The sequence below is a fragment of the Polychytrium aggregatum genome, assembly GCF_025602895.1.
Source record: "Polychytrium aggregatum strain JEL109 chromosome Unknown BJ171scaffold_7, whole genome shotgun sequence".
In the NCBI taxonomy this organism is placed as follows: Eukaryota; Fungi; Chytridiomycota; class Chytridiomycetes; order Polychytriales; genus Polychytrium; species Polychytrium aggregatum.
In genome coordinates, this window is record NW_026516209.1 from 818,079 (window position 1) to 840,610 (window position 22,532).

At 57.7% G+C, this 22,532-nt stretch overlaps 9 protein-coding genes across 9 annotated transcripts; 4 read left to right on the forward strand and 5 right to left on the reverse strand.

Annotated features, from left to right (window-relative positions):
• Window positions 1–1,334: 1,334 nt before the first annotated feature.
• BJ171DRAFT_278901 (uncharacterized protein) lies at window positions 1,335–2,432 on the forward strand. The gene is made up of 2 exons (XM_053106893.1): window positions 1,335–1,663; window positions 1,877–2,432. Exons 1-2 carry the CDS (start codon window positions 1,424–1,426, stop codon window positions 2,294–2,296), a joined length of 660 nt encoding a protein of 219 aa, XP_052969731.1. The 5' UTR covers window positions 1,335–1,423; the 3' UTR covers window positions 2,297–2,432.
• A 2,894-nt stretch (window positions 2,433–5,326) lies between these two features.
• Window positions 5,327–6,279, forward strand: BJ171DRAFT_420893 (structural basis of auto-inhibitory mechanism of histone methyltransferase; the record flags this gene model as incomplete). Its single annotated transcript, XM_053107459.1, has 4 exons — window positions 5,327–5,433; window positions 5,524–5,629; window positions 5,741–5,988; window positions 6,120–6,279. Coding segments are annotated over 4 exons (621 nt in total), but the record flags the coding sequence as incomplete, so codon positions are not given.
• A 626-nt stretch (window positions 6,280–6,905) lies between these two features.
• On the reverse strand, window positions 6,906–8,549 carry BJ171DRAFT_278947 (uncharacterized protein). The gene is made up of 2 exons (XM_053106894.1): window positions 7,905–8,549; window positions 6,906–7,169 (listed from the first exon to the last, which is right to left on the reverse strand). The coding sequence occupies exons 1-2, from the start codon at window positions 8,439–8,441 to the stop codon at window positions 7,050–7,052; spliced, it is 657 nt and encodes a 218-aa protein (XP_052969733.1). The 5' UTR covers window positions 8,442–8,549; the 3' UTR covers window positions 6,906–7,049.
• Window positions 8,550–8,600: 51 nt separating this feature from the next.
• Window positions 8,601–10,937, forward strand: BJ171DRAFT_493312 (calponin domain-containing protein). Its single transcript, XM_053109906.1, has 4 exons — window positions 8,601–8,877; window positions 9,526–9,698; window positions 9,889–10,372; window positions 10,735–10,937. The coding sequence occupies exons 1-4, from the start codon at window positions 8,752–8,754 to the stop codon at window positions 10,789–10,791; spliced, it is 840 nt and encodes a 279-aa protein (XP_052969734.1). The 5' UTR covers window positions 8,601–8,751; the 3' UTR covers window positions 10,792–10,937.
• An 825-nt stretch (window positions 10,938–11,762) lies between these two features.
• On the reverse strand, window positions 11,763–12,848 carry BJ171DRAFT_397507 (organic solute transporter subunit alpha/Transmembrane protein; the record flags this gene model as incomplete). The annotated part of the gene is made up of 2 exons (XM_053107188.1): window positions 11,763–12,029; window positions 12,240–12,848. Coding segments are annotated over 2 exons (876 nt in total), but the record flags the coding sequence as incomplete, so codon positions are not given.
• Window positions 12,849–14,731: 1,883 nt separating this feature from the next.
• Window positions 14,732–15,718, reverse strand: BJ171DRAFT_420640 (WD40-repeat-containing domain protein; the record flags this gene model as incomplete). The annotated part of the gene is made up of 1 exon (XM_053107439.1): window positions 14,732–15,718. A coding segment is annotated over one exon (987 nt), but the record flags the coding sequence as incomplete, so codon positions are not given.
• A 656-nt stretch (window positions 15,719–16,374) lies between these two features.
• BJ171DRAFT_278971 (uncharacterized protein) lies at window positions 16,375–18,044 on the forward strand. The gene is made up of 5 exons (XM_053106896.1): window positions 16,375–16,590; window positions 16,791–16,879; window positions 17,237–17,402; window positions 17,563–17,735; window positions 17,831–18,044. The coding sequence occupies exons 1-5, from the start codon at window positions 16,533–16,535 to the stop codon at window positions 17,915–17,917; spliced, it is 573 nt and encodes a 190-aa protein (XP_052969737.1). The 5' UTR covers window positions 16,375–16,532; the 3' UTR covers window positions 17,918–18,044.
• A 40-nt stretch (window positions 18,045–18,084) lies between these two features.
• BJ171DRAFT_596656 (uncharacterized protein) lies at window positions 18,085–19,050 on the reverse strand. Its single transcript, XM_053114693.1, has 2 exons — window positions 18,710–19,050; window positions 18,085–18,577 (listed from the first exon to the last, which is right to left on the reverse strand). The coding sequence occupies exons 1-2, from the start codon at window positions 18,920–18,922 to the stop codon at window positions 18,161–18,163; spliced, it is 630 nt and encodes a 209-aa protein (XP_052969738.1). The 5' UTR covers window positions 18,923–19,050; the 3' UTR covers window positions 18,085–18,160.
• A 265-nt stretch (window positions 19,051–19,315) lies between these two features.
• BJ171DRAFT_493323 (FYVE zinc finger-domain-containing protein) lies at window positions 19,316–22,497 on the reverse strand. The gene is made up of 9 exons (XM_053109907.1): window positions 21,820–22,497; window positions 21,514–21,656; window positions 21,299–21,399; window positions 21,106–21,199; window positions 20,746–20,809; window positions 20,539–20,642; window positions 20,179–20,359; window positions 19,950–20,048; window positions 19,316–19,848 (listed from the first exon to the last, which is right to left on the reverse strand). Exons 1-9 carry the CDS (start codon window positions 22,233–22,235, stop codon window positions 19,470–19,472), a joined length of 1,581 nt encoding a protein of 526 aa, XP_052969739.1. The 5' UTR covers window positions 22,236–22,497; the 3' UTR covers window positions 19,316–19,469.
• Window positions 22,498–22,532: the final 35 nt, after the last annotated feature.

Genomic DNA, 22,532 nt, shown 5'->3' on the forward strand with positions numbered 1-22,532 from the left:
TGATTGACCAGCGGACCACCGATGCAAGCAGGCTGGCCGGCTGGATAACAATGGCCCCGGGTCAGACCGGACGAGGCTGGTTGTGTAGTCAATGGGTGCGTACTGATTGCACATCGGTATAACTCGACGACCACCATAGATATTGGTGACAAAATCCGACCTGGAGGAGAAAAACTCCATGATGCTCGAGCTCAAGACCCGCGTGGAGGAGCTCAAGATGGAGAACGAGTACCAGCTGCGCCTCAAGGACATGAACTTCAATGAAAAGATCAAGGAGGTCACCGAAAAGTTCATGCAGGAGATCGAGGCCCTCAAGATCACCTCGACAGTTCTCCGAACCGACAAGGAGAAGGAGGAAGTGCGCCACGACGAGGAGATGGGAGAGGAGAGAGAGCGCCACAACAAGGAGCTGACTGAACTCGAGGCGCTCTATAATGCTAAACTCATGTCCGAGTACGAAAAGTACCAGGACCTACAAGTCAAAACTGCCGATCTGCAGGAGTACTGGGAAAAGCAGATGCGCGGCATGCAGACGATAAAGGAAAACGCACTTGTGGAGCTGACTGCCCAGTTCGAAGCCAAGCTGAGGGAGAAGCAAACTGAAATCGATCAGGTAAGTTGTTGTCGCGGTTTCGGGATATCTTTGTGCGGACCTGGGGGACAGCAGTAAGAATTCGCCCATATCGGATAGCACCGGACTGACTTGGTACGCTTGGTGCATCCCGCAGTTGCAGGAGGAGATGAGATACCAGTCGCGCGAGTTTCAAGAGACCACCCAAGGCACCGAAGAAGATGTGGATGCGGAGATCATGGAGCTGCGGCACCGCTACGAAAAGAAGCTGAAAGAAGAGCGCGAGGTCGGACTGCGCCTCAAAGGCGAGAACGGAATCATGCGAAAGAAGTTCAACACTCTGCAGAGCGAGATTGACGCCCACAAGTCTGAGATTGCTAAAATGGCGGCAGAAGAAAAAAAGCTGCACGGAGTCATCAAAGGGCTCGAGAAGGACATTGCGGGGCTCAAGAAGGAGGCACGTTGTTTGCTGCTTGGTTCGACAATGGGTAGTTGCACTGGTGGTTGCGCTGGTAGCTGTCATGGCAGTGTCGTGACGACTGACATGTATATGGCTCTCTGTGGTTTGCAGATCCAAGAGCGCGACGAGACGATCCAGGACAAGGAGAAGAGAATCTATGACCTCAAGAAGAAGAACCAAGAGCTGGAAAAGTTCAAGTTTGTGCTGGACTACAAGATCAAGGAGCTGAAGCGCCAGATTGAGCCGAGAGAGCAAGACATCCAAGGCATGACACATCAGATCAAGGTAAAACTGTAGCGTGAATTGATTCAGTTGCGCCAAATAGTGTCAATATCATCCGAAAGCCGACCCGACGGCCCAACGCCGGGGACATCTGGATATGAACAGTGGCAATGATTTTAACTATGACTCCGACGACGCTGCAGGAAATGGATGTCGAGCTAGAGCACTACAACAGAGCCAATTTGAGGCTCGAAACAACCATCTCCGAGCTCAAATCCAAGCTCAGAATGGCCGAGCTGAATGTGGACAAGGAAAAGGCAAAGGTCCAGCAGGGCATGGCGGTGATCAAGCGCTTCAAGCGCGACGTCAACAACTGTGTGCAGTACATCCAAGAGCCCGCGCAGCTCATGGTAGGTTGCACGTTTGGTGGCTGCAGAAATGCACAGACCTGTCCAGTGCGACGGAGATCCGGTCTGCGATGTTCGGCCGCATGGATACGAGGACATACGCATGCGCTAGCGAGACACAGTTGTCTACAGCGGAGGATGTGCCGGCTCGGAGCATCGAGCCCAGCGGATCGATTCGGGCGGATCTGGACTGACCATGTGGGTGCCGGCCGCCAGGCTCACGTCAAGGAGCTCTTCGGAAAATATTCGCGGGAATGGGTCAAGGACGACGTTGAGATGGAGCTCGACATCCAGGAAGAGTACGCTCGCCAGAAGCAGCATCTCAGGCGGACAGTGCGCACACTCCGGAAGCAGGTCATGGAGGACCAGGGCAGCCACAAGGCCGACAATCTCGACGTGATGAACGAAAACGTTCTACTGATCAAGGAGATCAACCAACTCCGCAAGGAAATGCGCATATCCAAGCAAAAGGAGAAGGCTGCTGAGATTACGCTAAGGCACTTTATCCCAGCCACAGTTGACCTTGGGGACGCAGGACCAGCGCCAGCAGCCGCTGCACCAGAGCCTTTGCCGGAGGCCGAGAATGGTCCGCCGGAACGACTCCACTTGCCGCCCCTCCGACAGACTGTCGACTGAGGAAGGGTGATGGGCCGGTGGGCCGGCTTTTGTTTCTGCTGGCAGCCCAGGCCGGATCGGGTCCTTGCTGTCCCAAAGCGGCGGTCGATGAGCAGACCCACAGCATCCCAATAGAGCGGATGACCGCAATTGCCTGTTGAAACAGAGGGCGTCCCGTCGACTATGGGCGGCACTGCAGCGGTTGCAGCAACAGAGTGGGCGTTCCAAAGATCTCTGGCCCAGCCCTGTCGTTACGGCGAATGGCGACATTTCGGGCTGCCTTTGGGGCCGGCTTGTGTGTCCGACTGGAGCCAGGAGTCAGGAAGCCGCGACGGAACCACAACCGGTGAAGCCGCCACAGCACTCGGCCCAGCACTCGGCACCAACACGGCGGTCGCAGCACCGGCCCAGCACCGGCCCAGCACGCTGCTGCTCTCGCACCGCCGTCCAAGCCCGTCGGGATTCCATATCCCCGCATCGCATGCTGCTCCGCTGCCTGCACGCCGTCTGCACCTCGTCGTGTCGTCTGCACCTCGTCTTGTCCCCTTCCGGCCTCGGCGGCTCGGCGCGCCCCAAACGACCGCCGTCACGTGGGCGGGGTGGGCGCTGATGCGCGGCCCTTGTGTCTGGCTTCTCGCCTCGCTGTCTTCTCGCCTGCTGGGTTCAGGCCAGAGGGTTTTTCTTCTGGGTCTGGTCCTCGCATCGCAACCAAGGAGCCTTTCCGAGCCCGGGTGCTTCCTGTGCTGTCCAGGACGAGAGCGCTGCCTGTTTGTCGAGCTGCTGGATCTGCCGCACACCCGCTGCTCTCGCGCCGATCTGGACGCAGAGGTGAGATGCTCTGGCCAGCTCGTCCTGCCTGCATTTGCCCAAGCTTTCGGTCGCTAACCGGACCCTTGACCTCCTAATCACCGGGCGATCTGCATCCAGTCTCTCCGCAACCAACCAAAGTCACCACCGAGATCCAAGATCATCCAAAGCAAGCCCACCAACTCCCCGAACAGCCTAGCTGCTGCCTGCGCCTTGTGAAATCACTGCCGATCATCCACATCCTCAGTCTTGGCTCCGCCGTCCTTTCCCTCCGTTCGCTGACTGCAGCGCCCGTCATTTGCTCCATTTGCGCTCGCTAGCCATGAGGGCAATCAAACAACCCAAATCCGTCCAGTCCGAGCCCGAAGGCTCGCCAGAGATTCGCAAGTCACGCCGTATCAAAGCTCAGCAGTCACCGATCCACAGCGAGTGCCCAGACGACCGCCGACACCAGGTCGGTGGTAGGGAAAGGCCAAGGACCGCCTATCGCACCCGCGTGCCCACATTCAACGATAGCGAAAGCGAAGATGATCAGCCGCAATCAAAAGATTCGGACCGGCTGCGATTCATGGAGATGCAGGTGGACTCGCTGTTCCCGGAGGAGCATCCCAGCGACGATGACGATGCTGGAGCTGGGGGTTTCGATGAAAATGATGTCAGCTCCAATAGCCCCCAGCGAACCAAACAGGTCGACCTGCGGCCAAGTCGGGCTGCTCTGAGGGAACCGAGGCGCTCGTCTTCACGCCCGGCTCGCCTCCGAGTCGCCGGGACAGCGCCGGCTCCAGACTGGGACACCAGCTCGTCTGACCGAAACTCTTCTCCCGCTCCACACCCCTCTCTTCATCCGCCTGTCTTGAGGACCCGGCGCTCGTACAGCCAGGCGGCTGTTGCGTCGCCAGTTGCTTCGACTGCATCTGAGCCGCCGAGTCCAGTTCCGCAGGCTCGAGTCTCGACCCGACATTCTCGCATGTCTGAGCCACACCCCGACTTTGCTCTGGCTCCTGTCGACTTTGACTATTACGCAACCTGCGATTTGCCTATGGTCGCTCTCGACAAAAGCCGATACCGTTCTATGACCAACGCTACTCGATGCCAGTCTCAGATCCGCGACTTTTTCAAAGCCCCGGTGGGCGGCATCATGAGTGGGCCTATGGACACTGGTTTTGGATCCTGCGGGATTGTGATGGAGGCCTCGCTTCGGAAACTGATTGGCGGCCAACTCGATGGAGACTTGAAGGATGCCGTTGGCTGGAAGGGCAAGCTGAACTACTACACCATGTGTCTGCGCCAGCGGCGCATCTTGGACGCCGAGCAAGCCAGTCTGGCTCTCATCGACGACTACATGAGCAAGCTTGACTCGGACGGTGACGAACTGTCCGAGGACGAGGGTCGAGCAAGCCGCTCCAAGAGAGTCAGACGCCACAGCTCGGCTGTCGGGGCCGAGGAACGCACCGGACGGACACGGACAACGAATGCTCGAAGCAGATACCAGCAGCGCGAGCGATCCCCGACCGAGTCGCTGTCGCGATCGCCCAGCCGAAGCACAGTTCGATCGCCCGCCCGAAGCACCCAGTCGTCCAACAGCATACAAACGACAAACCGAACCCGGTTCCCTGTCCTGGGGAAACTTGGACGCGAAGCCGAGGAAGCCTGGAACAGCTCGGAGGAGGTTCGGGTGCTCCACGCCAAGAAGCCCTATCTTGCCTCTGGGCTGTACTCGCAGGAACATAAGCTCGATCCAGAGCTGCGCGAGAGATACCGGAAGCAGCGGCGTGTTGGCCAAATGTATAGCGAATTCAAGTTCCCCCCGCTCCTGCATCTTGGCGAACGCATGATCGACGAGGAGCAGGAGTTCATTGTGCCATACGACATCCAGCTCTACGTGGATTCGATGGGCGGTCCTCAAATGGTGAGCAACTGGGTATTTCTGCAGCCCCATGTCTTCGTCTGCCATGAGCCGATGTCATGCAGGATAACGTAAAGGCGAGGCTCGATTGGCTTATTCGATGGGTGTGGCCACGCAGATACCTTGTGCTGGTCGCACGACAAGCGAATACTCACGCACCCATGTCTACCCTTGGCAACACCACTAGTGCCGCACTATTTTGACGGCGTCCGATACCGATCACAAACCAAGCCCCTTCCGCAAAGTGCGCGCGAGTAAGTACCAGAAGCAGAGGCGCACCTTGACACGTTGCAAGCAGCAAATGCTCGAATCTAACCACGTCTTCTCCCTGGCCTCCAGACATTTTTGTTGACCGGCCGCCGCGAAAGGCGAAAGAGGCCCCCGTCTGTGTCTGTATGCCTCCTGCAGACGGCGGGCTGGGTTGTCTTGAGGACTGTCTGAACAGGTACGCCGCATCCGTGGTGGCTCGAACGCCTTGAGTTTGCACTTGTGTGTTGTCGCACTAACGCCCGCATGGCTGCTCTGGTCTGCGTAGATGTATGTTTATCGAGTGCGATGTCAAGACCTGTCCGTGTGGATCGCAGTGCTCGAACCAGGCTTTTCAGCGAAGAGACGAGGTCAAGGAGCTGGAAGTTCACTGGGTATGTCGCAATATGTGAATTCACCTCACTCGCTCGCGCCCGCCAACGCGATGCGGCCCTCAGTAACCTGGATGCCGAAAACTTGATGCGATCACGTTTTCCGACATACAGACGCAGGCCCGTGGATACGGCCTCAGGACCAACGTCGACATTCCCAAGGGCACACTGGTACACGAATACCGCGGCGAGGTTATCTCACAGCAGACATGTCTCGATCGCATGAGCACCATCTACAAAGACCAGACATGCTGCTATTTTTTGAATTACGCCAACGGCGAGGTCATCGATGCGTGCCAGAAGGGTACCGTGGCCCGGTTCGTCAACCACAGCTGCGACCCCAACTGTCACATCGAGAAATGGTAAGATCGATGCATATTCTTGGACAACCTGCGAGATGCACAGCGAGCGTGCAAAATCGATGTGCTCGCGTCGGGAAGCTTCAGCCCATCAGCGACGCAACTGATCATGCTGCTGGCGCTGCAACAACCAGGTTCATCAACGGCGAGTTTGGAGTCGGTCTGTTCTCCTCAGTGGACATCCCAAAGGGCACCGAGTTGACGTACGACTATCGCTTTGACGCCTTCGGGCCCATGCAAAAGTGCTTCTGCGGAGCGACAAAGTGTCGAGGTAAGAATATGGGACTGCAGTAGCAACGCCGGTCTTGCAAGCAGGTCAAGCTGCGAGAGCGCAGTGATGCAATGTATTTGAGATGGCCCGACGAGCAGGACCCGCGGCGATGGTCTACCGACTGAATCACCAATACCCCGCCGTGCCTAATAGGATATATTGGAGTCAGCAAGGCAGACGCTGAAGCTAGAGGTAGAGCCGCATAGTGTGATCTCAGGGAGTGCTTGATGGAAACGTCATCGCCACATTCGAGCATGCGATCTCGACTGGCCCACAGGGTGTCCCGTCACAAGCCGGATCTGTCGCCGCACCTTTTCCTGACGATTGCGATCCACACTGCCCTGTTCCAGAGAAAATAGCCACCAAGACTGGGACGTCTGCTGCCACAAAGGGCAAGAGGCACGTCCGGCGTGCACACCAGTCCAGCACTGCCGGAGACGAACGCGACTTTTGGGTTCGGAAGCAGCAGTTTGACCGCCTGCAATATCAGTTCAAGGATATCATGAAGCACAGGGCTAGCTTTCTGCACACCCGCCTTTTCCTCATCCGCAACCTCCGCAGCCGACTCTGCAAGGATATACGTCTACGGCAGTCCGCGAGCGCGAACGGGACGCTGTTGCCGGACTCGGTCAGCATCTATGCAACTACTTCCAAACGGTCATCTGTTCGGAAGGCTGACGAAGGTGTTCAGTTCGCTTTAGAGTCGCCCACCAGCGAAGCTGCGGCCACGAAGGAGATGCTGGTGGAGCGAAGGTCTCGGTCGATCAACCAGATTTTGGAGGACCTGAGGATGTCAGCAGAGGCGACCAAGAAGCACTCGACGGATGACATGGACGGCCTGTTTGATGAACCGCTCTGTGGCTTTGCACGCGCGGACGAATTTGCAGTGCCAGAGGCAGCCTCGGCCGTCCAGCTGAATCGGCTGCCCAGTGAAAACCTGTTGAGAATGGATCTCGATCTTGACTTTGATCTGAGCGTGGATGTATCCAGGACCTGTTCGGATACAGACTCGATGGGAAGCCCTTCGATTGAGCACCTCAGGCTCTTCAACGAATCCGTGGCAGCAAGAGAAGCCGGTGGAAGCGACGGCGCAGCGAAAACGGCGCAGAGCCCAAGTCCCATAGGTACCTTGTCTGCCCGTACTTTGCGCAGGTCGATTCGCGGCGTTGAACATAAGAGCGAGCGCGCAGCCTTATGCGCAGGGCTTCTGACCCGCTTCTACTCGTATCTGCAACAGGCAAGGAAAACATCGAAGTGCAAAAGGCGACCGCAGGCGAGAGTCAGAAGCGCAAGTCGCGGAAGCCGCCGCGTCCCTCCATCAGCGAGCGAGACTATTGGGTCCGAAAGCATTACTATGAGCGCCTGGAGGACCAGTACAAGCGAGCTGTTCGAAACCGAGAATACCACAGCTCAGCGCGAATCTTCCTGGTGCGCAACCTCGAAAAGCAGTACCTCAAGAGACTGCATGAGTTCCCCAAGCCTGCCGCCGCCAACTCACAAGCGCCCTCAACCCGGCGAAAGCGCACTCAATCTGCGCCTGAATCGGAGGTTGTCTTCGTTAAACGTCCACGAAAGCCCATGGCAAAGATCCTGGAAGATCTGGCCGCAGCGGCCCAGCTGGACCCTGCAAGTCAAACAGCCGTCCAGCTATGTATGATCGACTCCGCTGCCGACCTCGATGGCCACGCGTGTCTCGATGTCGACGAGCTCCCTGGCGAAACCACCAAGGCGGCGTCGAAAGGCAGCCTGAAGGCTCAAGAGAGGGTGTGCTCAGCCGAATCAAACTCCTCGGACGACGATCCGTCCATCGGAGTCTATCAGGCCGGCGACAAACCACAGCCAGCAAAGGCTTCAGGGGCATCCCAGCAGCACAACGGTTGGAGAGTGCAGCGACCAACGAGGACGCTGTTCCATGGCGATCTCTAAGAGACAACGGCTGTGCGCTGTCCTGGCAGCTGATGCTTAGATACCGGATCGGGATCACAATCGGAGCCAGATGAGAGGATGAATAGAGGCCTCGTATCGACAACGCATGATGCCATGGTAGTCCAGCTGCGGGAACCAAGCTGTTCGGGCTGCCTGCTTGTGCTGGGTTTCCCACAGTCAGTTGCCCCACCAGCGGGAGATGCTGGTCTGTGCTGGGCGAGACCATTCGCACATAGCCGCTCGCTGCTGCGACACACATGCCCTTGCGGCGGCAGTCGACGCATCAGCGATAACGGTGGGTCGGATGGACACCCACGAACCGCTTGGTGGTTGTCCTTGGTCGGGTCTGGGGGTTGTCTCGATGCTGGCCCTTTTTTTCTTTTGCCACATTTGTCCAAAATAGGAAGGCCTGGCGAGAACGTCCTCGCTGCTCCTCGCGCCGCCCTCGCCGCGGCTCGCTCTCCCCCCGGCGCCTCTTCGTTCTCCCCCAGCCCGGCCAGGCGTTTCTCTTCGCCCAGCCCGCATCAATCGCCGTCCAGACCGCACCTGCCTCTGCCATAACCGCCGCCATGGGTGAATCTCGCACCGAACTCATCGCCTGGGTCAACGACCTCACACAGCTGGGCATCTCCAAGATCGAACAATGTGGAACAGGCGCCGTCCACTGCCAAATCGTCGACTCGATCTACCGTGATGTGAGTTGGTCGTCTCCCCCCCCCCGCCCTTCTCGTCTCTCCCGTTCCCGTTGGTATGGCGACCTTCTGCCGCCTACCATCGTATCCTTGCTGCCATCGGCCGATACCCGAGAGCCAGATCCTCTCGACCGGGTACACATCTTCTGGCCCGGGTTGTCGGCGGTGGCCGCTGATCGCCACCTGCCCCTTTCCAAGCGGCAGCTTGGTAGCCCTGGTGCCTGCTCACGAAGGAGACGGAAGCACCATGGTTCAAGCAGATCGTCCAGGTGGCCGATTGCCTGCAAAGCCATCCAGCCCTTGCCAGTGTCTCTGCGCTTCGGCGAGTCTCTGGGTAGCTCGTCGGCAGTTGTATCGAGCGGGCTCTTGGACCTGGACGACGGCAGAGCCCCAACGAGTCCGGCGCAAGACAGCCAGCTGATCAGCCCTGTGTCCTCGTTCGGCTGTCAACCTGGCTTCGGTCGGGTGATCGGCCACAGTGTGGCGGCTGACCTGGGCCACCGACCGAGCCGGACACCCTCTGGCGGCATTCGAGCAACAGAGGATCGATTGCCGTTTGTAACGAACCTCTTCCCATCTGCCCCCTCCCGCCCCAAACCCGGGTGGCTTCTTCTGGGCGAATGCTTTGCCCTGGGAATCTGCATGCTCAAGGTTCCGCTGTCCAAGGTCAAGTTCAACGCCAAGCACGAGTATGAGTATGTCAGCAACTTCAAGATCCTCCAGGGTGCCTTTGACAAGCACAAGATCGAGAACTCCATTCCTGTCGAGCGTCTGCAGAGATGCAAGTTCCAGGACAATCTAGAGTTCCTGCAGTGGATGAAAAAGTGAGTCATTTTCGAGGCAGCGCCTTAGCAAGGACGGGGAGAGGACAAGCTGGACATACGCCAATGTCCGCAAATCGCACTGTTCGGCAGTGGTTCGATATCGAGTCACTCCATTTTTTTGAATGGCCCCTAAAGTGGTGACCAGACAGTCGCTAAGATGACTCGACTGACACTCCATTCTCGGGACTAGATACTGGGACCAGTACTATCCCGGCGGAACTTACGATGCCGTCGCCCGCCGCAAGGGCGCTGACATTGGAGCCAAGCCCGCTGCCGGCACCGCATCGACCCGAAGCGCCACTTCATCAACCTCGAACCTCAAGAAGACCCCATCTGTCCCCTCTGTCGCCACGTCCACAAACCGGCTAGCTGCTGCCGCTGCTGCTTCCAAGCGGCCGGCTGCCACGAGCCGTGCCCCCGCCGGCATGGCTTCGAGCCCAAGCCAGTGGGAGGCCGAAAAGCAAGAGCTCGAGCAAGAGTACAACCGCATGGTCCAGGACCTGACCCAGCAGGTCTTGGAGCTCAAGGTTACCGTTGAGCAGGTCGAGAAGGAGCGCGAGTTTTACTTTGGCAAGCTGCGCGAGATCGAGGTCTATGTCCAGCAGCTTCTGGATAACGGCTCGACTGCTCCCCCCATGTCCATCCTCCAGGAGATCCAAGGAATCATGTACAAGGTAGGGTCGTCGAGGTGCTGATGGAAAACAGAGCGTTTTGGGAGCAGTGGCGGGAGGATATGTGTCAGCGCACCACCTGTCGACATCAATGTGTCATGAAGTTGGAGCTGGCATGTCATTGTCTGTGGCCATGTGATGCCGCCTCGATGCTGGACGAGAACGGTGCTAGAATGCCTTGGTACTCGCAGCAGGAGGATGCTCGTGGTGCAGAGCAATAACTGCATGAGGAAACATTGGAGCCCGAGATTTGAAGATCGCTCAGTCGATCAAGGCGGCTGTGTTGCATCGGGAAACTGGAAGGAGGCACATCGGCGCTGCTCACACCATCCCATCTAACACCACATGCGCTTTTGGTTCGACAGACCGAGGACGGTTTTGAAGTCCCTGAGGGTGCCGAGTACGAGGAGGAAACCTACTAAAGCCCACGCCCATGCACAAGAATCGGACGGAGCATATTGTAGATCCTCCAGGCGGCGACAGCCTCTCCGGCTCCGTCGAGTTTTCACTTTGCCTCCCTGTTGTTTTCAGCGTGCTTTGCGAGCAAATACATCGATCTACCGACCCACGTGCACCAGATTCAGGGGAATGGATGAGAGGATGTTCCCAAGGCGAGATCATCGGAGAATGCCACTGGAAGAATCTCTGCGGTCGTTGCACTCTGGGCATGGGGGACGTTGGAGCAAACACGTTTTGAAACAGGACATCATCACAAACGGATGGCTTGTGGGTCGGTTGATGCTGATCGATCTGGCTGGACGGCTTGCTGGTCCTCATCGTGCCCACTCACTCCATGCATCTCCCTCACAGGGGAATGGCTTGACCTACTCGACCGGGTGTGATATGATCCAACTACGCCGTGTTTGTCCGAATGAGACGGTGTGTCCCATCGTTTATTCAACACGCTGTACACAGCGCGAGACGGTGTCGCCACAAACGCCTGGTCAAGCCAAAGATGATCGAACACACCGTGAACGCCTGATCCGATGCAACCAAGAAAATAGGAAGGGGGAGGAGTGGAAGGAACGAGAACGAGAAGTGAACAATGAATCAAACAAAGTACAGAGGGAAGAAAGGCCAAATGCAGACTGGAGCATTGGCCAACGGAAAGATGGGAAAATACGACTGACTGAGCGGTTTCGTGCAGAAGCATGATAGGGAGAGGCACCTTCTCCAGAAAGCAGACAAGGCGACGCACGGCCAAGCCACCGACGGAGTAATTGGCAAGCCACCCTTTGGAGGAAGTCGGATTGCAGTCATGAGCTTAGGCGCTGTCGTTGCCATACGCTCCCACTCTCTTTGACTCTCCGCTGAGATGCTCGGTTGATGGGCGCTGGATGTTGGCAGACCAGGTCCGAATGTGGTCAGCCCCGTGCTTGAACTGAGTGCCAATATCGACGGGATTGAGGCAAAGCGAGAGTGCCTTTCCAAACGACAGCGACTTTGAGCCAGTGTTGGAATAGCCCTTGGCGCTGAATGCGTAGAGATGCACGATCGAGACAACAAACATCTCGAAGCAGACCAGCATGGATTGGACACCGTTTCCGACGTTGGTGCGGGACCAGTACTGGGTGGCCTGGATGACACCGTAGTGAACAAGCATGCCGATGAGCAAGTTCTGCCACATGGTGAGCAGGATGACCAGCTTGATGGAGAGGAACTATCGCAGGACAGTATCGGGAAGCAAGGACGGCGGGTTAGTTACTGGCCGATGTCGTTGCCGTCGTCGGTACAAGGTGACGAGTGCGGACATTTGGGAGCCCTGAAGGGCATATCCGTCGATGGAACCAACACCTGAGCATCGGTGCGACAACACAATGGCGGCGCCAGTCCAAAGTGCATCGCCAGAGAACCACAGCCGGTTGCTTACCTTCGAGAAGGGGTTGTAGCTCTCGATTTCATCGTGGATGGTGTAGTACATGGTGATGAGCGCATACATGCAGATGCTGACGCTGGTGACGTTCAGAACCATATACCAAAAGTGACCATAGACCGGCGAGAAGGACTCGGGGCAGTAGCGCTGGAGAGCTTGAAGGACAACGGCGACAAGCGTCATCACAGGTCGAACGACGACGTACTGAAGGACAGCGACTCGGTTTCCAGGCAAGAACCAGCGGGAAGCCGGGTTGTATCGGGGCAGAAGGAAGCCAATGAAAGGGTATTTCATCATGCCCTTGGTTTTGAGATGCTCCTCGACGTCGCCGGCGTAGCTCATGATCAGAGCGTAGAAGCTGTAGACGACAAAGGCCTCATAGCAGTCGCGGATCATGAAGTAGTAGACCGCATAGGTGTAGTAGCGGAAGGCACACCACGAGAGGATCGAGTAGATCGGAATGAAGAGCAGGATGCGGACAATGTGGCGCTGCTGGCTGGGGTTGCTGAAGTTTCGGAGATGAGTGGAGATCAGGTATCCGGAGATGACGGTGGCGAAAAAGGCAAGGGCGCCGCATGCTGCCCACATGTACGAATGCAGCTCGAGGCGGAAGAGCGTGTCTGGGTATCGCAGGTCGATCTGGGTGGTGGGATCGATGTACTGCGAGTTGTCCTGGCAAGGGCAGAGCGAGAGATGGAAGCGGGTGTTGGTGACTGGGCGGCAATCGGCCAGCAGGACATGGTCGCCAATCCCAGCAAGAAGGCACTGATTGCCACAAAGAAGAAGAACATGGTATCCAGCAAAAGAATGATCGCCGCCACCGAAAGCGGCAGAGTTTCCGACAGGACAAGACAGCACAGGACAGGGCAGACAGCCGGTGGCCATGAGCGACAATCGGCGGCGCACGGGCGGCCGGGACGGGCCTGGTGCTGAGCACGGCCGTGCAAGGCCACGCAGGGCCCGGGAAAACTTACATCGCAAATCGCGACGGCAGAAGTGTTGGAAGACATGGTTGGGCCAGGAAGGTGCGCGGCGGCTGCAGCGATGCGGGGGAGCTGGTTGCTGGGGGAGAAGGTCGAAAGGGCGGCGGTTTTGAGGCGGCTGGGTCTGAGAGGGACGAAGAGCGCGGGGCGGGATGACGGGGCAGAGCTGTGGCCCTTGTTGTTTGTATGGGGCGGGGCGGGAACACAGGCGCGCGGGGCGGTGGGACGAGCGCGGCCGCCAAGGGCGATTCTGTACATGGCGGCTTGGGTGGAGTAGTTCGGATACAAACGAGTCGATGGGGTGGTGCAAGTGATGGTGCAAGGGATGGTGCAAGGGGTGGCTCAACGGAGTGATACCATCTCGGGCTTGGCTGCACTCGATTGCACGGAGTGGGTCTGTGCCTCGATCTTGGCAGTTCTTGGCAAATCGCAAGTTCAGCAAGGACGCTCACCAGCCCGAAGCCCTGGGTCGATGCAGGACGATCATGAGACCGAGGAGGGATCCTCCGTGGCGACGACGGCACCATCGTCAACTAATGCCATCTGGCATCACATTGCAATTGGAGCCAGCTGTATTGAGGAGGCGATCGCCAAGGCCGGATCAAGGAAGGCAATCGCAGGATGTACAAGGGCCATCCGAGTCCATTCCTCGACACCCACCATTCCGATCGACAGCCACCGAGTCCATCCGCCCACCGAGTCCCATCAGCCCATCAAGCCAAGATATTTGCTCTGCAGCTATGCCTGCTTCTTCCCGACACTCCACTTGGCCCGTTTGTTCTTCTGGGCGCTCTTGCTCTTTCCGTCCTGTGTCGCTATCGTGGCGGGTTCTCTGGCTGATGTGGGGCGAGTCTCCTGGGTCTGGCTCGGCGGCGGCGGGCCGGTCTTCTTCAAAATCGACACTGGCACTTTGGCGCCACCTGCAGGTTTGCCGGCAGAGGAATCATTTGGCGTAGAGCTCGCCTTGGACGGCTTGCTTTTGGGCGTCGGCGCATCCGGCTTCGATTCGGGCTTCGATTCGGGCTTCGATTCGGGCTGGGAGGTCTTGGGAGACGTCTGCAAGCGCTTGTTCTGTCGCTTGGCCTTCTTCTTCTGGTGCCGACTCTGGTGCGGCTTTCCGCCCTCTCGTCCGGGCTTGTCGTCTCCAAAGGAAATGGTCAAACGCGGCTTGCCTTCGGCTGCGCTCAATCGACTTCCCTTGCTGCCCGATGGCCCATCGTCCTCCTCATCGTCGTCCTCATCGTCGTCGTCATCGTGTCGATCAGGGAGATGGGCGGAATCGTCTGCTTCTTCCTCGAGCTCGGCTTCGCTTGTCTTTCGCTTTCGGTTTGTGGGCTTGGAATTGCGGTTAGGCAGCGAAACAGTCACGCACGTCAGACGACAGTTGGCATTGTACTCGGTAACCGGAGTAAGCGGAACGGCAGCAATCTTGCGGAGCGTCTTGGGCGTCTCCTCGGCTGCGTCATCAGACGGCTCGACTTTGGAGGCCCCAACGGCCTCGGCAAAGTTCCACAAGCGGATGCCACCATCCGACGAGCAAGTGACGATCACCGTTGGCCGAGCAACCCCAGAGTCAGGAGAGCCCTCGAGGGCATGCAGATCTTTGACGCGGAAGCCGTGGCCGGTATCCCAGCGAGCCAGGCAGCGCCCTTGGAGCGACCAAACGCCGACGGTTTTGTCTTCGCCGCCGGTCAAGACAACTTGGCTGGTCGCATCAACGCCTTCGCCCAGGGCGCCGGCAGCATCCCCCAGACGAACAAACGCCAGGGTCGTGATCTTGCCGATGCCTTCGATTTTGCCGACGACCTCGCCAGAGTCGACATCCGAGATTTGCACGACTCGGTCCATCAAAACGGCATGGTAATCGCCGTCGGGGCTCCAGCACACCCGCTCGGCAGGTTTGGGCAGCTTAGTTGAGTGGGCGCAGACGGCCTTGGCCATGTCCCAAACCTTCAAGAGACCGTCTCTCGCCACACTCAACAGCACCTTGCCAGAGGGGTGGATGTCGATCCAGTCCACGGCACCTCGGTGTCCCTTCAAGGTCGATAGCAGCTCCCAGTCGCGGGTGCGCACGATCGAGATGGTACCGTCCTCGGAGGCAGCAATCAGATGGGACTTTTTGAAGAACTTGAGGCAGGTGATCGACCCATTGTGATGCATCAGCGACCCGATTTCCTTACGGATCTGCAGGTCGTACAGCTTGATGTGCTCGTCGGTCGAGCCCGTCGCCAGGAACCGGCCGGTGGTGGCAAGGCATTTGATGCAGGTGATGTGCGACGGATAGATGAAGACGGGCGTGAGGGTGATCGGGGCAGGCGGGGCCGGGGCTTCTTGGCTCGTTTCAGAGGCGGGCTGGTGAGAAGACCCGGCGTCGGTCCAGAAGGCGTCGATGCCGTAGAGTAGACGCTCGTAGGTGCCGGCAATGATTCGAAAGTCCTCAACCTTGTCGCCGGCGGGCGAGTCGCTGTGTGCAAGGGTTGTTTGGGGCGCCATCGATGCACGGTGCTGCGATTGAGATCGAGAAGGGCAGCAGTGGAGGCTGAGCTGGGATGTGCGCTTCGGCGGGTGCGATAGCCGTCAGGGTTCCTCGCCGATGGCAGACAGAGAGCGATCAGCCAGCGGATGGATCGATGGATTGATGGGTTGGGTGCCCGCGAACCCGACAAGCAAAAACAAAAAAAAGCGCAGCCGCAGCTGATTGGCGGCGCAGCGAAGCGCGTCGAGGCCAAGAGCACCCTGGCGAGAACACCCCGGCCAGCAATGAGACAGGATGCATCCCGCTATCGATAGCGCACGGCTGCGTAGGACTGTGTCGAGCAGGACGGCATTGGTGTTGGAGCCAGTCGCAGCCAGGCACGGCGAGGTGCGTCGGGTCCCTGCAAGCTGGCTCCATCATCAACGCCGTCCTGCTCGACGATATTGGGATTCACCGTCTACCTGCTCTGCCTTACTGCTGCTGCGATGTTGTCAGCCAATCCTCATCGTATTGACTTGTAACCTGTTAAAATCACGATGAGATACGCTACATCATGCTCGGCCAAGAATGACCGAGCGTGTCAACATCTCCCCGGAACCTGATATCTCGTCGGCCAAGTCCATCGCAGGAGTCCGAGCGCCGATCGACGTCACTCCGGCAGGCGGCCGATCAACATCATTTCACCCACAAGAGCCACACAAGCCACACAAGTCACCCCTGTGTGAAGGTGTTCCGATTCAAATAAATCCGTAGTAACAACTCTGTCCGCGCTGGTATCTTCTCGTCCAGTCTCGCTCGCGGCGCATATCCCTCTTCATATCATAGTCAAGCATGGGCCAGTCACACTCAAAACATAACACCGGCAAGGCACTGGCACCCGAAACGCACTGTAAGCCAGACTCGGCCATTCATTCGTCCGGGGCGAAAATCTGTCCCTGATTTGCAATCCGGAACGCTGCCTTCCAGAGGCATCTGTGCCGACCCGTCCCAGTGCTTAGTCCGCCTGCCCTCCTTGTGCTGCTCCTTGTGCTGCTCCTGGTGCTGCTCCTGGCGATGTATTGAAATGCACCCATTTCATTCGATCTCCAGTCACACACAACGAGTTCCAGCGATTAAAATACCAGTTTGAAAAGAACGCAGACGAGGATTTCACCATCACCAAGGATCTATTTCGACATGTAAGACGTCGCGGCAACGCGAGGCTCTGTTGCTTGGCGATGGCCGATCCTTCAAACGGATACGCTTGGACGATACCTCGTCGACGGTGGTTAGCCAAGATCCGGCAGCCAGAGGGACACTGCTGAGCACATTGCTGAATAGAGGATCCGCAGCGGCTCCTTTTGCCATCCGGTCTCGCGGGTTTCACGCGATGTGTCCCAGGATATTGCTCGTTTTGCCTTCAGATTAGCCCTCGCCTCTCGCCGCAAGAGGCTCGGCATGTCGATCCGCCCGCTAGACAATCACAATCAGATTCCACCACTCTCCGATCTAACAACGGCTGCTTTTGGTATCGCTGTCGCGCCGCCGTCCTGCAGATCCTGGAAAACCATGTCCATTGCTGGTCCGTCGGCGCACAATACCTGTTTCTGGAACGGCTGTTTGATGCCTTTGATCTGGACGGGAACAAAAAGATTGACTTTCGAGAATTCATCAAGGGTCTGAGCGTCTTCTTGAAGGGTACCCCACAGGAAAAGCTCGAACGTAAGCGGTCCCGCCTCTGCCCCCGAGGAATGTCTGCTCCGGAGAAGAGCGTTGGGGAGGGATCGAGTGGCCCTGGAGAGGCTGGATGAAAGGGCGAATGGAAGCTCTATCGACTGACGACGCGATGGGTTGCATGGGCAACTGGGCCGGTAATCGGCAGTGTCATTCAGGATCTACGATCTGGACAAGAGCGGCACGATCGAGCCCAAGGAGCTGATCAAGGTCATGGGCCAGATGTACTCGGCATTTTACAACGAGGACCAAACCAGACGGATCCAGGACACTGTCAACCAGCTCTTCAATGACCTGGACATCAACAACGACGGGTCTTTGGTAGGTAGCGCAGAACAGCGGTGCAATGTGCGGCCGTTGTAGGGAAGCTTCCGCCGGCTCAGGGCAGCAGCTGTAACACTCGAGGTTCTCCACAGTCACTCACAGAGTTCAAGCTGATGGCGCTAAAAGAGCCCATGATCGTCGATTTCCTCGAGCAGTTCCTCATCACCACAAGCGAATAGGCGCAATACAGCATTGCCATCGCGCACGTATGCTCCAGTCCAGCCTGAATGCGAGAACTGGATGCGGTGTCACGCAGCGGGATGCAGCAAATGATCAGCCAAGTCCAGACGATGGCTTGGGCACGGTGGATGGAGCGTGCCCTTGGTTTGGGCAAAGTAGGTGAGATGGTTGATGTATTTGCAGGATGCTCGTGCGGTACCAACGATGCGGGGATATAGTGATCAAGTGGCTCTCTGGCGTTTCTACTTGATCAAGAAGACACCGGCCAAGGCGGAGAGCACGGCGAAGGCCCACAACTGCGATGAGATGGCCGTTTTGAAACCAGCGGAGGTGGATGGCGAAGCGGCACTGGAGCCAGAGGGAGACAAAGTACTCGAGGTCGCCGGAGCAGCGGCGGACGAGGTAGCCACAGCCTTCCAGATGACGGCAGAGGCAACCAGCTGCGATGAGGCAGGAACGAACAGACGGAGCTCGTTGAAGTCGGCAAAAGAAACAGCGCGGCCGGCGGCGGTCGTCAGCTGGAACTTGGGAGAGTCGCCCGGGCCGAGCTGCGAAGACACAGGGGTGTCGACGACCTGGGCGGCCGAGGTGTTGCCGACCATGCCGCCGTACCAGTACGACTCGGGGGCCTGGAGGAAGGTGAAGTTGTGGACGATGAACTGCACCAACAGGAGAGAGAGCGAGTCGAGCAGTTAGTGATCAGGGTCTTCGCTCTTCGCTCTTCGCGAGCTGGCCAAGCGGTACTCAAGGGACGGTGATCGGATTCCCAGGAGCATGCCAGGGAAACATACAGTGCATCCATCGAGGATCTCGACGGTGCCATAGATCGTGATGATGTTCTGATTATTGTTGACCCAGCTCTGGCTCTGCGAGACAAGCGTAGCGTTTGGAATGATGCCGGCGGGCATGGCACTGGGGCTGCAGACAGAGGCCCAGGCGGACCATGAATGAGCCAGGACAGCAAGGAGGGCGATGGCCCAGACCGAAAGCGATCGCGAGGACATTGGGGGCGGATGGTGATGGAGACGAAGGGAGCTGGACGGAACTGGTGGGGGTTATATCCCCGGCGGCCCCCTTCGGACGCAGGACCCCGCCGGCATTCCGTCGATGATTCCGTCGGCGAGATCGGGAGTCAGAGTGCGGTGCTGGTCCTTGTGGAGGCGGTGGCTGCTCCAAACAAAGCCCCGTCAGGACACCGCCGAACGCCAGAGGCACCCAGGGCGACGCTCGACAAGGTGTCCCATTGGCCATTCAACTCGCAATGCAGATGGAACACCCTCATTTTCGAATCGGCCGCACACATCCACCAAGGGCCATGTGGCCAAGCGGCTCGTCCGCCCCAAGGACCGAGTGCATGCACCGCACTCTCGAATCGCGATGGCAACGACTGCCGATTGTTGCCGCAGGAGATCGACCGGATGTATTCGAGACTGATCCCCCCAAGCCAACAAAATGTTGATTGTCAGCTGAGACCATGCGGTTTCTGGATCGTCGCGCTTCGGGCCAGCGATTACTGCAGTGAACACGGGTACTGCCCCGAGTTTCTTCGCACTAGCTGTCCTCCATCTCCTTTTTGACCCGGGCCATCTCGTCGTCCAGGGCCCGCAGGTTTTCGCGCAGGCTTTGAGCATCTTCGAGCCGCCTCCGCTTCACTGCATCCTCGAGGAACTTTTGAACGAGCTGGCGCTGCTCTGTCAGCACATCGTATTGCTGGCGCAGCTCGCGCAGTCGATCAATGTCTTTGACGGCCGTGGCCTGGATGGGGATTGAGTCCACATTCGGCTCCTTGCCCTTGGTGTCGCTTTGCAGCTTCGGAAGGAGATTGAGGGTGTACATATTGGACTGGATGTACTGTGTGCACGATAGCTGAATGTTGGAGTGGATGCGTTGCTGGGTGCTGCTTTCTGCTGCGAACGACTTGATCCGCTTGCTGCAAGCCGGCGTTGGTTGAGGACGAGTGAGTCAAACAGTTGTTCAGATGGAGGGGGCACTCAGCATCCACAAGTTCCGAGCATGTGCCGCCATGCTCACCCGAGTGCATCCATCTGTGAAAACAGATCGGTAATGTCCTTCTTGTATTTTACTGCCACGAGATAGTCCCTGTCCTTGAGTGTCAGATTCTTGCGCTCTCTGTCGATATCGGAGAGCATGGGAAGCCGGGGAGGTAGTGTCAGTTGATGAATACCCTCGCTTTAGCCAGAGACTGCTTCATGTTGCGCCGACCACGGAGCAGGGCAGAGCAAAGCAAATCATTGCATACATGAGATCCATGACAACATCTTGGAATCGCGGCAGGATGGTCTCAATGGACTCGCGAATCTTGATGATTTTCTGATACACTACGACAAACGGAGGCGTCTGCTCCTCTGGTTTCTTGCGCCGGAGGACTAGCCGCTTGCAGTTGTTGCATGTCCGCAGCTCCCCGGCCAGCTCCTTTGTGTCTGTGTGTATCGACAGCGCAAAGCAGTGATGCCGTGGGACGAGTTTGTGTCAGCAGCATGGAATAGATCGTGAAGCAGGTGTGAGATGTGAAACCAGCAGCAAATCACTCATCCAATGGACTCGTGTGTCTAGGCAAATGCATCTCGCCCATCGCATGCATTGGCTACATCTCACGAACCTGGGTCGACCACGGGTATCGCAGCCGAGCACGTGTCGAGTCCACATACTACCCGACCACAAGTGCGGCAGTGGTGCCGCCGATTCAGAGCCCCGAAAGTAGAGCTGTGACGTGTGGAGCATCAGCATACCATCCAACGTTGCAAGGCCGCTGACACCGGGCACACTCAACCATATGCGAGCGGGTGTCTGGGACTTGCAGGCTTACGAGCAGAACGGGCACGCCTTAACACCGCCGTCATCTTCCCATTTGACGATATCTTGTTCGAGGGCTTCATTTGATCACGATTCCCAGAGAGTGGTTGGTTCGTACCGATGCGCAATTCAGTGGTTGTATAAGCCAGCAACATTAGACAAACATTGTTGGCGAACATTGGCAAAGACAAAAGCGATACCGCGGTGCAAGATCCGGTTAGAATTTTGCCAACGAGACAATGCACTGGCACGGTCGGCTTAAGCCAAGAGATCGGCAAGGTCGAAGCCAGGCGCAGCACGGTATGCTCCGATGCAAAGCGGTAGAGCCAAAGGCGGACTGGGGCCAAAGTCAGACACATGTGCGTGCACCAACCTCTCAGATTGTTTGTCATGAGCAATCCGCCCATCGAGCTGATCGACGAGCGCTTGTTCACCATTCGATGCTCAGATACGTATAGTTTCGTAAGCTGCGCCAGCGGCAAGATGGCCACAGACAGAAGAAATAAGTTGTCACCAAGCTGTTGCTGCAGACGTGTGCGATATTGGCTGCGGGAGACAGGACATACCTTGTCGAATCGGTTCTCCAGTTTGTTGACCTCCAGCAGGACCCGCTGAACTCGTTCACGGCGCAGCTGCGAAAAGACATGGGTGTGGCTTCGAGTGACGCCTGGATGTAGAGCAATCGCAGCAATCAGCAGCGAAGAGTTGGACTGACGGCAAAAAAGGCACATGCGCGAGCTTGGAGTGGAGAGACATTGATTACGGGCTCATCTGCTCCTACCGTTGTTGTCGCCATAGCCTTCGCGGTGAGTGTAGCAAGACTCGCAAACCCGACACCAAATGCCCTTCTCGGGATCATGTCGAGCATCCAGAGCCAGTCTGATCTGGAACGAAGTGTGGCTGTCGCAAAAGAGCTTGCCGCATCTGCCACGGGAGAAACAGTGATGATCCCACAGCATTGCATCGCAGCATTACATCGCAGCATTGCATCGCAGTATCGCCGCGTCAGTACTGCGACACCGATGTCGCATCCGGGCGGGCTCTTGCACCCAAGCCGACCCCCAGACCACAGTCAGAGACATCGTACCTGCGACAGTTCTGCTTGCCGAAGCGCAGCCCAAGGGCTCGGCCACATCCCGGCGTCGAGCAGAGATCGTTTCCTGTCTCTCGCTGCCAATGCGTCTTTTTAAGGCCAAACTCGGGGTCACGGATCTCGGCTGGCCCCGTCGAGCCCTGGGGCTGCGATCCCGACGACCCGCTAGGGCTGGCCATTGAGTTAGGATTCAACTCGATCGGGTTCGAAACCAAGCCGAGCTTGTCCATGTTGGAGAGGATGTTCATCTTGTCGAACGAGAGCGAGGTGGTTGCATCGCGAGCGGCCTTGGAGAGCGGGTTGATGACCTTTTCCTTGGTTTTGCGCAAAAACGAAAAGATGGCGGCCGATGTGTCGTCTTCGTTGTGCATATCATCGAGATGCTGGTTGAGTTGGTACAGATTCTGCATCGGGACGTCTTGCACCAAGATTGCCGAGCAGGGTTAGGAGATTCCACGGTGCGTGCCCGCCAAGGCGGTGGCATCGAAATGCGGTCAAGGATAGCAACGCATTTGTTCGAGGACCATGGAATGGTGAATAGCACGGGCATGGTGAGCGGCAGTCTCCCGGGAATGGCGGGTGCTGCTCTGGCTGCTCTGGCTGCTCTGGCTGCTCTGGCTGCTCTGGCTGCTCTGGCTGCTCTGGCTGCTCTGGCTGCTCTGGCTGCTCTGGTCGCTACAGCTGCTCCTCGTCACGACTGGTCCAGG